At 41.4% G+C, this 13,312-nt stretch overlaps 1 protein-coding gene across 2 annotated transcripts in view; it reads right to left on the bottom strand.

Annotated features, from left to right (window-relative positions):
- The window catches only part of arnt2 (aryl-hydrocarbon receptor nuclear translocator 2), a 74,924-nt gene extending 62,131 nt beyond the window's left edge, over positions 1–12,793 (bottom strand). For both annotated transcript variants that reach the window (XM_080497168.1, XM_080497167.1), the window contains exon 1: positions 12,649–12,793. In XM_080497168.1, coding sequence (XP_080353294.1) covers positions 12,649–12,679 — 31 coding nt within the window. In that variant the 5' untranslated portion in view covers positions 12,680–12,793. The remainder of the gene's footprint in view (positions 1–12,648) is intronic.
- Between the last annotated feature and the right edge of the window lie 519 nt (positions 12,794–13,312).

Genomic DNA, 13,312 nt, shown 5'->3' on the forward strand with positions numbered 1-13,312 from the left:
ACACACACACACACACACACACACACACACACACACACACACACACACACACACACACACACACACACACACACACACACACACACACACACACAATAAGGTGAGAGCCATCCAAGCAGCAGCAGCGTTCCATCATTGATTCATGAAGTAGCTCCGGGTAACACACGGCTCTAAAATAGCGTAATCTGATGAAGAGAGTGCTTCATCTGACAATCAGCGGTGTCGTTCAGCTTGTAGAGAACTGTGTGCACACACAAACATGTTTATACAACATAACCAGTGAGGGACACTCATTTACACAATGAGTTCACAACAAGTCACTAAAAAGCTAAAACCCGGCCTGAACACAACTGTCACAACGCTAAAACACAACGCCAACAAATCTCAAAACATGTGTCCATGTAAATCTTGATGCACTTTGATCCTCACAAGTCAACTTGGACTTGAGAAATGTGGTGGTCTCCTCAGTTGTGTGCCCCAGGTAGACATTGAAACAAGGATTCACTCACACAGTTTTTTTCTCGACTCCAGTGCACCTCACACAAACCAACTTCGAGTTCAATTTCAGCAGAATTACACCCACTCTGACCATAACTATTGCTTATATAACCAATAACACATACTGCACTGTTGGTGTATTTTAATCGTGAAACATGTTTTCATTTCTTCATTCTCAGATTCTCTGGCTGACTGGAGGTTCCTCGGTTTTCTAAAAGTAGAATGGGATGCAGAGCTTTCAGCTTTCAGGCTCCCCTTATGTGGAACCAGATCCCAGTTTCAGTTCGGGAAGCTGACACAGTACAGGCCGTGTCAGCTTCCCTCACTGAAACTTTTAAGGCCAGACTTTTTTTTATTTTCTAAAGCTTACAGTTAGGACTGTTTCCAAACACTGCCATGCCCAGTGATCACGAAGTAGGTCGGACAGTACCAATAAAAATGCACTTGGTCCAGTTAATATCCTCTTAAAACCGGTCTCATGTCAGAATTTCCGCTGCTCTGCAAAATGTGGACTGGATTTCCTGAACGGAGGCAGGCCTCAATGAGACGCGGAGTAATGAGTCAGGAAATCCACTCCACAGTTTGCAGCCAGCGAAGTTGCTTGGGAAGTAGCATTGCAGCTATCCAACTTTTCATGACAACATGTTCGCTGTTTGGATGTATTTCACGATCAAGACACAGCAAAAGCATCAATGTGGATGTTTGCAAAGCCGTTGTACAGCGAGGCGCCGCTCTGCCGCCAGACGTCACCGTTTTAAAAACGCTAGCTCGCCGAGGAGAACGACACTGACAATGAACAGAAGTTCCTCCGTGGTAGCAGGCGATTCACACCTCCTACTCCACGCTAAACTCCCTGAAAATAGTCCCAATCATTTGTCCTGTGTTAGAGCTGGAAACACTGCTGTGTGTGCTGCATTGCGAAACACTTTCCCCAGGAATTAATTAATTGATTCTGAGGTTTTAAAGTTAGACCAAGTTTATTATGAGATGATGACGTCACGCAGACCCCCACATTGTCCAACTTGAACAAAAATAATTTGTACTGCTTCCTTTTCTGACCTTATACTAACCTCAAGTTGCATTTTGAGAGAATACTTGCATACATTTGTACATTTCATACTTTCCTATGGAGACGAGTTTTGACAGCCTCTATTTAAAAATATTTTCATCAAACTTTACTTCGGTCCAGTATAAACTACATGATAAAAAATTGGGGCATTTCCTGATCCCTGCATGCACCACCCCACCCCGCCTCTCTCTCTACCTCCCCCTACTCAAACTATCTATGTGTCCTATCCTTGCCTCTCTTCTATCCTTTCTGGGAGTTTTTCCTTTCCTTTCATTGGGTTTTTCTCTATCAAAAGCACCTAGAAATGACTGTGTTGTATTTCTGTGCTATAGAAATGAAGTTGAATTGAATTGAATTAAAATAGACTTGTATTTCAAAAACACAACATTCATTAATACAACATTCAACTACCAATGCATGTAAAGATGCACATGCACACAAGTCTGAAATGGTCTAAAGAAGCAGTCTGATTCACGCCACTCAAGTGTTACGTATAGTTTATTATTCAGCCAGCCCCATTAGGTAATACGCTCAGGATCAATATAACAGTTAACAGGATTTCACATGTGTCAAATATCAGTCAGTCACTTTCAGCCACTTGTGACTAGAAAACCCTGATTTATTTTCAGTGTTTGGCTGGAGAATGATCAAACATTCAATATGTGACTGCTTCTGCCTCTTTTTCCAACTCCACTCCAACTTATCTGGTAAATCTTGATTTCAAGATGGTATCTTCTCAAACTTCTCTCCATAAAAGGTCGTCGATTGAAGAGAAATGTCAATTAAAGTATATAACCCACTGACATTTTCACAAAGCAACAAGCTCCATAAACTATGTTGAGATGAAATCAAAAGGTGACAGTAAAAAGAAACACATTTTATGAAAGATATTTTTAAAATGCTTACTTACACACAGTTAATCTGCGAACAGCTGACTCATCTGTCTGATGGACATTCGCTGCACACGAGCACAAAACACACTATATTAATTTATAAGGTGAAATTCACTGAGGCACCGTGAAAATCCCCCTCTGGCTATTTGTCAAAGTGTTATTATGATCAAAAAATCCTGTAGAACTCTGTGCTTAATCTGGCTCAACTGTGCCAGATCATCACTGACAAAAATAGTCTGAACCAAAGGATAATTGGCTTCCAAGGTGAATTCTTGGAGGACCTGACCATTAATGGAGCAAACAAAACTCAAAAAGCCAACCACAGTGTGTATGTCTTAAGTTAACTGACACTTCTCTGTCCAAAAATGTTGATGAAGTTACATTTTAATGGTAATTTCCCCCCCACAAAATCTTCATTCATAGAAAGCAATCAATCAAGCATATTGCGAGTTGACACTTTCAAGACTGAGGTATAGACCAGTACTTGGATTGATGAGTAGGTAGATCGAACACCAAGTAATAATTCTGATGGATCTGTAGGGTACTTAGTTTGATTCATAGATTGGTATTGTGGTGCAATGAGGATACATCTGTAAATAGATCAGGGGATACATTTGTAGGCGTTTAGGTTGATGGATACATTGGTAAGTAGATCGCTCTGTTGGTAAGAGGATCAATGGAAAGACAGATCAGTAAGGGGGAGGTCAACTGATGGCCTTGTAGGCAAATAGATAAGCGTATAGATAAATTGGTGATGGAATATGGGTGGATTGATGAACAGAATGATGAGTGAGGAAGATCGATGGAAAAGTGGATATATGGATTGATTAATTATATGACCCTATGATCGATCTATTTTTTACTTCGAAAACGAAATGGGAAAAGGAAATATATTATTATGGTTATGAAGCAACCGCAACCCATTTGCCCCATAATTTTTGGATGGACACCCAAAACACCAATTTCTGCCTAAATCCATGATGAAGACACACAAACATTAAGAGTGCAGTGGAGGAACACTTATTGGACTATACTATTACAGTTCTATATACTTGTCTGAATTGTTCTTTTAGCATCAAGCTCTCAAATGTACATTTGTATTATTACTGGGCGTTTCATGCACTTTGCTGTATTCCTCTGGACAACCGGTCGAACAGCTTCATGTTCCACCTCGAACCTCTGCTTCCGCACAATAGGGCACAGCCTAGTTTCAGTTTCTGCAATACGAAGGTCTTATGGGAGCAGGTTATTAGCCCAATGCCGAATCCCCCCAACCTGGAGGGCCAGGGGATCACTGGTCGTCTGTTCTTTACCCTCCAACCTGTTCGGCATGGGCAACCCTGCCAGGAGGATAATACTCGGGGCCAGGGTAGCTCCAGGGGTCCTAGAGACACACAAGCTATCCAACCAATAAGCAGATAACCAAGAAAAACAACAACTAATAGCACATCATCCTTGAAAGGAATCTGTCTGTGAATAACCTGTTAGATCTTTCAGTTCTCGATTGGTTTACACCAACATTTTCAGGAAAAATCTAGCTAGTGAAAGGTAACATGATGTACATCCTGCCATCTGCTGTTCAATGTGCTGAGCAAGCAGTGCAAAGAGCTTTATGTAAAACTGAAAAAAGCTTTACGTGCACAAGGCCCAGTGATAATGTGCCACAAGGAAGTTCATTTCACTTTATAATTTAACATTGTGCTGCTGTAAATCAGTTGCTAAAGTTTCTTTGCAGTCACACACTAATGCACAGATAACAATCGTCTCTCAGTGGATAAGTTGAGAGATTGTTCGGTGCTTTACATGCATGGAAGAGTTCCAGCCTTTATGTGTTGCCGAGTTTTTAAAGGACACATGCTTATTCTATCAGAAGGCTGGTTTAAATTCAGTCATATATGCATCTGCAGACTGCCAAAAAGCTAAAAAGCCCTCGGGTCAAATGCTTTAATGAGCCAGCTCGGAGACCAGAGGAAACGTTAGCATACCTTCCCCATTGCCATCACCACTTCTTTCAAAACACTGTGGCTTTTATTTGCTCTTCCCTATCATGCAAAACTTCTGCAATGTTTAACAAACAGCCTGAGGATATCACGCGGCTATTCAAAGACAACACAAATTACACACAATCCAATATATTTGCGGATCATCGGGACTTAAAAAAAAAAAAAAAAAAAGAAAGAAAATACACACAAATAAAACTTGTTAACCAACTGGATGGGCAACAAAATGCAATGAAAGAAGTGTTTGTGCTCTTATGTCTCCCAGAAATGTAATTACACACGCTAGAAACCAAGACCACAACTATTAATGAGAGCAGTGGTGGCCTGGCAGCTGGAGAATAGACTTGGGATCAGAAGTTTGAAAGGTTGATTACCACAGTCTGACCCAATACAGCTGCCCACTGCATCCTACAAATAGGATGCGTAAATGTGAAAAAAGGAATTTCCCCAAGGACACTGATGATTTAAAAAACTAAATTGTAATTAACAAGTAAAATTGACAGAAGGTTTGAAGAGGACAAGCAAGAAGTCAACACGGCTGAGCTGAATCCTACTCGCCCAACCAAGAAATCTTAATGACCAGAGATGATGCTGGAATTTATTGGTGCAAATCATTTTAGCCTTTTTAAAATCAGTCTAAATGACAACAGCAGTCCAATTTTCTGTAATAACTTTATAACTGTATCGGAAATATTCAGCCAAACAGTGTAAATAGGTTTGATGAATTTACAGTATACCTGCAGTTACTTTTATTCTTAATGTACCAGCTTGAAATAATGTAAGTCTTTGGAAGTAAGAAATTGATCTTCGTACTTTCTTAGTCCACATTGGGTTACAACTTCCGCTAGTTTATTCACTGACCCTCAAACCAATTCTAAACAAAGCAAGACATATAATCTCTTCAGCAGGTCCTGAGCTGACCTTGGAGTCTGATCCCAGTCGGATGTACCTGGGACATTTCTAATGGGAGGCAACCAGGGCGTATCCTGAGCAGATACCTGAACTGCTTTAACTGAATGCGCTTAATGTGAGGAGAATCCCTTCCTGGGCCATGGCCTTGTTGATGGCTTGATTGATTAAAAAAAAAAGAAGTAGAACTTTGCTAGCTTGCCAACAGTAACGTGATCCTTGAAAGATCATGAGACACAAAACTTGATGAAAGGACCGACGATCCACAACTGCAAATAGAAATGCAGCTCAACCTGTATGTCAACATGTTCTGGTCTACAAGCTTCAGAGGAGGCCGACATTGTGCCCGCTGCCTGTAATAACCAATAAAGGGGAGCAGTGCTTTGTTTACACAGTGTTAGAGCGGCGAGCTACGAAACGTCATAGGCCCCAAAGACAGAAGTACCGGTAATACGAGTAAGAGTGTAAATGAGGGCCCATTCAGCATTGCCACTCTTTGAAATTAATGCACAAGGAAAGTTCAATGATTGTAAATGTCATTAACATTTTAAAACTTAAAAAGATCCGCACGATAAGCCACAACTTTTTTCCAACGCTTTGAACCCTGCGGCTTACAACACGGTGCGGCTAATTTATGGATTTTTACGGGCTAGAGGGCTTCATGCCACCAGATTCTACTTCTGCATGTATACAGTGCCTCTGCTTCTCCAAAATGTGCCTTAAAAGTGACATTTCTGCTCTTCGTGAGCTCGTCTTGTGCTGCTTCCCGTGATCCAGAGCTCCGGCAGCTGACTGCCGCCAATGTTGCGTTCAGGTGCATCACGTAAACTAGCAAGCTGGACTCCATGGCTGACAAATCTTCTTTCTCAGAATCACAATCAGCAAATAACCGATAAAATATTTTATCAACGGAGATAAAACACTTGCTGATTAAGCATCTGTCTCTCTGTGCCTCTCTCTGTATGTCTGCAGGCTTCGCAGCAGGCGCAGGAGCGACACAACACAGCGCAGTGTTGTGCAGCTCCTGCGCTATGAAAGACAGATTTGCCAGAATTAATGAAAATAGAAGCAATCTCCATGTTCCTGCAGTGAAATTCTTGCAGTGAGAAAACATGGACACCTGCAGCTTATCGTCAAGTGCGGCTAGTATATGTGGGTTTTTTTGTTACATTTTGCAGGTGCGGCTTAAATTCAGGTGCGCTCTATGGTGCGGAAAATACGGTATATTCAAACATATAGCTTTGCTATAATAGAATATGACATGAGCTACCACAATAAAAATAGGGTTAGGGTTAAAATACAGTTTACACATATATCATTGGGGTTATGTCATGACATTATGTGCATTCAGCTACACATGGGTTTGCAATTTTACTCATCAAAACCAAAACACTTTGTCGAAACTTGAACTTGATCAGTGCATTGTATCACAAGGGTCAACATTTCTTTGGGTTACAAAACAATCCACAAATACACTAACATTGGTCATATGCATCAAATTTACAAGAAAAAGAAAACTGGATCCGGTTGCAGTTTAAAAAAAATCTGAGGAAATCAATAACAAGGCTTGAATTTAAAGTAAAACATTCAAACCACAGAAATGAGAGATGAGAACAACTCCGCAAATGTATTTGTTAAAATAAATCTATATTTTCTATGCAAACTTTGGAAATCTGATTCATTCATTGCATAAAGCACTCAATGATGACAGACTGTGCATCGACTGTAAAACGTGATCCAACAAATTCAAACACATGAAATCTAAGACAATAAAAGATGGATTATTATCGTCTTTCTGCTGGTTGCTTCCAGGTTCACCACAGCGTACGATGATTTACATGCTTGATTTCGCACAAGTTTTATAACAAATTACTTTCCTGACTGAGCCCTCAGTGGGATTCAAACCACAACCTTCCACTAACACGCCACGGCTGTTGAAGAACAATAACAAAAGAAGTGAAGACGAGCCTCTTCTAGAGACACCAGTGAGCTTTAGTCCTGTTACACGACAACATTGTTTTGAGCAAAAACAGAAGACTTTCATTGTGATTATCAGTGTCTGTTTACACAGCCATGCTGCTCGAAGCCAATGAAACCGAAACTTTTTGAAAATGGCTCCCAAGGTGGAACAATTTGAAAACATTCCAACTCTGTCTCTGTGGAAACAGCGACTTTTCTAAAACGCTGCTACTGCACCAGCATACCACTGCCCTTGTGACAAGTTCTTAATGTTTATAGCGTATTGTTCTCTGCACGCATGTGTGTGTGGTTTCATTAAAAAGACAAACAACAGCACTCACTAATGGCCCGACAGGGAAACTACATTGTTTTCAGCATTTCTGCATTACCATGAAAATGTTGAACTTTTCTGAAACAAAAAATGTGTTTTCGCTTTGTATAAAAAAGGGGCCAAAATATTCCACATGCATGCAGAGTAACTTATAGTGATTACCTGCTAACCCTAACAACCAACAGTGCCAACTCAAGGCCTGGCATTGTAACTGCATTGTTTTCAGTGTTTCTGCTGGTTCCATGTAAACCTGCATCCTTTTCAAAACGTTGCCTTGTAAACGAGAAACTTTTCTGAAGCAATTTCACTGCATTTTCATTAAACATCTTGTATAAACTGGGCCATAGTGGGAACAAACCTTGAACAAATCCAGTGCTCCAACAAAAGTGTAACATTCACAACATTTGCACAGCTTATATATAGAGATACTCCACATACTTCAAAGGAAAAACCTCTTAAGTTAAAGTTGCAGGAATAGAAAACACACATTTTTGAATACAATTGTTTTCCATGGTTCTGTCTTTACGTGCATCTTCACAAATATTGTAACTACTGAACTAGATCATCCTGTACATGGGCCATCACGTTTGACGAGCTGAAACCAGTGAACGTGTGTGTGTGTGAATGAAAATTGTGTCTGATAAATTACAAATGACTTGAAGAATAAATCTACAGCAATGGGTAATAATGTCAATGTAGAATCATTATCCACTATTTGACAAATGGCTCAGTGGGACCTAGTGTCTTAAACAACAACACAGGTTTAAAAAGAGTCAGAAGCAACAGTGTGAGGATCTGCTCTCGGTCATTTTGTGTTTCTAGTAATGCCGTGTGGTTTCATTACCGGCCCTGAATCATCCCTGTGCTTTCGCAGGCACGCAACCCTCATTAGATCATTTCACTTGTCATGCTCTTACACCAATTGGATCTGGGTGAGAGCCAGCTGGAGATAATCCTGTAGTGACACAGCGTTCCAGCATCCCCGGGGCTATCTATCTGCTCCGAGGTCGTTCTACCTGGCAGAGCAGCCACGCACAGGGTGAGCCGCGAGGCCCATCACAGATCAGGCCACTAACTTTTACCCTGCTCCAGCCCCCGGCAGCACAACCAGCAGTGGCGGCGAGCTTGACTTAACTGGAACTCGCACTCATCATGGGATCGAGAAGCAGCACATATCTCGCATCTGAGATCTGAGCAGATCATTGGATCACAGCATGCAACATTTAAAACATGTGCATGGCCCGGAGCTGCTGCATCTGCAACCACTGGGAGACTTTTTTCAACCAAGAGAAAGAGGAAGAGGAAGGATTTAGTCTTGTCCTCTCTCAACGCCCTTCTATTATCTGACAGAATGTTTTCCTCCCCATATATTCATTGTTCATTCTAACAGCACCTCATTTCAACACTCTGCATGCAGCTATAGCGCTAATAACAAGCAATTCTTTATTTATATTCCCTTTTCATTTACATCGTCAATGAAGTGATACAGAGCGTGAGGTAGAATACGGTTGACCTGTTACAGATGGAGATCTCGGATGCTTCAAGTCTCTCTCTCTCTCTCTCTCTCTCCCCCTCTCTCACAAGAATAATTACTTGGCCACTCTTTGGCGTTATTGCCAGAGTGCGTTTTTTGCAATTACCTCCACTGTAATTCACAGTCATGACAGTCAGCTTGAGCCACATTAAAACAGCAGCCAGTGAAGCCTGCAGAGATATCAACACTGTAATTATGCCTATAGGTTAAATTAAGGTTAAATTCAGTCAGCCGATGTGTGACTCGGTGAATGAATCTGGATCCATCTGTAACTGTGGCTCAACATACTTGTTACAGTAATTCGTAGATTGAAAAGACCAATCTCCAAATTACTGGATGTGATTATTATTCAACAAAACTATCATTATCAGGAGGCTAATGGGGACAAAGTTAAATGATAAGATTACATACAAATCTATAATAACCATATGAAGATTAACCAGATATTTCAAACCAGAGGTTTTGGTCATATTTCAGCTCCCGATTTACAGCAACATCCGAAAAACATTTTAAAATTCAAAATTCAACCAAGTATTACTAATTCTACGACTTCATGATTCCATGATGGGAATGTTCAGGTCTCAAACATTAACAAAACCGCCTCAAATAACTATGAGCAAGCTGTAGATTAATCTAGAAGAGTCAACAAGCTCCACAGCTCAGTGCAATCAACCAGCCTGGAGATTCCACATTGTACCACAACATGATGGCGGGAGTCAATCCACCACTTTTCCCACATTCAGGGCAAAGAAGAGAGAAAGCAGCAGCAAGGAACTCTCACACCAATATTAAAGGCAAATCTAGTGTTTGGTGTCAACAAACAATAACAACAAACACCTGTCACTGCCTCCCAGAGCCCCAAGGAGGAATTACATTAACCCAACAAGCCGCACCTTTAAAGATCTGCTATTATGCATCTTTTCAATACTTTCACATAGGCTTTGTGGATCCAAAAGCATTGTATTCAAAGTTTATTTCACCAAATCCAGCTTTTGCTTGATTTTCACCCATCTGAATATTGGATCATAGGAGCTCCATTCAGAATCTGCTCTGTCCGCCCACACATCACATACTTCCCATCGTGGTGCCATGTGCCAGAGCAGAGCTACTTAATTGTGGGAGGGTCAAAGGGAGGGCCTACCTTGATTGGGATTGGCTAAACTCCCAGTGACACTATATAGGGTTTGATTTGTGATTTGCTCATTGAAACACACCCTTTTTAAAACTGAAACAAGCCACAGTGACAGAGATGACAGATTTTCTTAATTGCTGGAGCGTCATTCCCAGGTATGGGGACAAATGTTACTGTGGGACAACCATTAGAAAGAGAATTTGCATAATATTACCCCTTGAGGTACGCGTTCCAACGGCAACGTTTAGTGATCCTTGTCCTGCCACTAACCTCAAAGTGCAGGTCAACAACTCGGCACAGTAACTGGAAGACAATCTTGGAAATAAACCCATGGCCACGTGTCTTAAGCCCCGTTAACACAACAATGTTTAAGTGAATACGTTTGGTGTATTTTGGATTGTATTGCGCAACATGCACACCACTGCCAAACTAAATACTTCCTCTGCAGATGCGCGAGTAGATGCACAAAAGAAAGAATGTTTGCTCCAGTGTCATGACTCCCCGTCCTTATTCTCCTGCTACTTGATAGTTTTATAGTTGACAGTCTCAATCAAGTACCCTGCAGAGGTCCCGTCTTGGTCCCCATGTCCACGGCCGGGCCACAAAGTCAAGAGCGCAAACACAGTTCCTCTGTTCATTCAACCTTCAAGTTTCCTTTGACGTGATCCTAAAATCCTCTTGTTCCAAACCTTTCTTTACTGTAAGCTCCATATTGTCTCTTACAAAAATGCAAACAAACAAAAAATCTCTGATTTATTGTTTGCAAAAACATTTAAGTTAAGCCAAAGACTTGCGAACACCAATAACACACTGTCATTTTATATAAAAGCCGCACCCTTGTTAGAGGTTTAAATGTTTAGATTTGACACAGAAGTAACACTTACATCAGTGGTGTCAAGCTCATCCTGGATTAGGAGCCACATACAAAACAATCTGACTACGCAATGGATCAAGTTCCCCCTTATTTTAGGAAAATGATAGATAGATAGATAGATAGATAGATAGATAGATAGATAGATAGATAGATAGATAGATAGATAGATAGATAGATCAATATAATATTATTAACATTTAATCAAATGTTTTTAAAGAAAATTAAAAACGTGAACTTTTAGAAGAATAAGGTAGCCATCTGTCACTTCAACATTGATCACTGAGATCTTAGGGTTGGTATGTATTAAACACTTGCACAAAAAAACTCTTACTTTTATCGAACAATTAAATATATCTGTTACTTTGTCATTTGCAGTCAACTCAAGGGCCAGTTTGGAATCATTCAGCAGCCTGTCTCCAGCTCACATGTTGGCCTGTATCATCTAAACCTTCCTGCTTTACATATATATTACACAAGCGGATAAAGTCAGATGATTCAGTACCAATGTGTGTTACACAACTAAGTTGTGTTTTACCAATCTAGTTTGCAGTATGACACCAACACATAACATATGCACAAGGCAACACACCTACTGCACATAGACCACATAGATTCAAGAGTTATAAAATATGTTATATTCTGTTTAGTTATTTAGAAGTTTTCTTGCACATCATTTCAGATGTGTTGTAATTTATGTTGGACTGAGCTGCAATTAAAAAAAAGGTTGTTTGCACATTTTTCGACTCTGTAACAGAAGAGTCTTTTCTCCTTGAAGTTTTCCTCTGATTTTATGCGTGGATGATCACTTTCACTGTGGCTTGACGCCAGATTGCTCACGGACTTTGAAGGGAACCTGAATTATCCAAGTTGCGTTCGCTGTCAATAAAACCCTGTTTGCATCGGCTGGTTTTTTCCAGCGTTTTTGAAAAGCGATGCACAACATCCCCCCCCCAAAAAAAAAATCCTCTACGGCATCAGCAATCAACAGGCGAGACGAAGAAAAACACAATAACGTGACAAGAACATGTAAACAAATGCTAACACAGAATACAAGATGTAGGGCAGCGGTATGCAAAATAAGCTTTTGTATCGCGGGGTGAGGAAAGAAGAACGGCCGGGGCGAAGCGAACGCACCGCGCCAGGTTCACAGACACAAAAATACCACAACAAAGACGCAGAAAACGCAGAAATCACGCAACATTTGTCCCGTTTCGCTAACTGGGTTAGCGGCGGAGAGCAAGCCGCGATGTGAACGTCGGGACTCGGTGGGGGGAAGGGACGAGAAGGGGGGGGTTTGGATGCTGGATGGAGGCAGGCTTCGGCGGCCTGTTCTCCGGGAACAGTCGAGACAAAACCCCGCTTCGTTCTGCTCGCCGCTCCGCTCGGGAACGGGACGGGAAATCTAATCAAAACCACCGATCTGCACCGACACACCCGGCACACACTTACCGGAGGGGTTGACCGCAGCGGGAGTTGCCATATTTCCTCAGCAGGGTTTTTAAAAAAAAAAAAAAAGAAAAAAGAAAAGAAAACGGCGGCGATGGAGATGACGCACAATACGGCCGGAGAGCCCCCGTGAGAGAACCGTCGAAACTCCGCGGATTTGGCACGCGAGGCTCGGTCCTGCCTCCAACCTCACATCCGTTAGCGCGAGGAAGAGGGGGGGTGGAGAAAAAAACCCAGCGTGGATGCGATCGAGAAACAAAAAAATAAACAGTTTCTGTGCAGAAGTGCACCGACAGATGGGATTATAATCTCTACCTTTAATGAGGGGGGAAAAATCCGAAAGAGCAGACTTAATTAAATGCAAGATGTCTGAATGGTAACACCGCGAGATTTTAGGGCTGCTTGAATACATTAAATGTTATACAGTGGGCCTGGTGGACTGATGAGAGCTGTGGATGGAGATTTACACTGTGTTTGGAACCGGTTGTGTGCACATGCATCCATGCTTGTCTGCAGCAGAAAGACTTTTTGAAGGAACTATTCCTGCTGCAAGCACGCTCTTTGCAGACGGCTTCTTGAAGCTGCATGTGCACAGTGCATGCAAAAAGTCTTTCTGCTGCATGATGCTTCTTTCAATATTACTTTTTGAAGGATGCATATGAGCTCA

The sequence above is a fragment of the Blennius ocellaris genome, assembly GCF_963422515.1.
Source record: "Blennius ocellaris genome assembly, chromosome: 1".
In the NCBI taxonomy this organism is placed as follows: Eukaryota; Metazoa; Chordata; class Actinopteri; order Blenniiformes; family Blenniidae; genus Blennius; species Blennius ocellaris.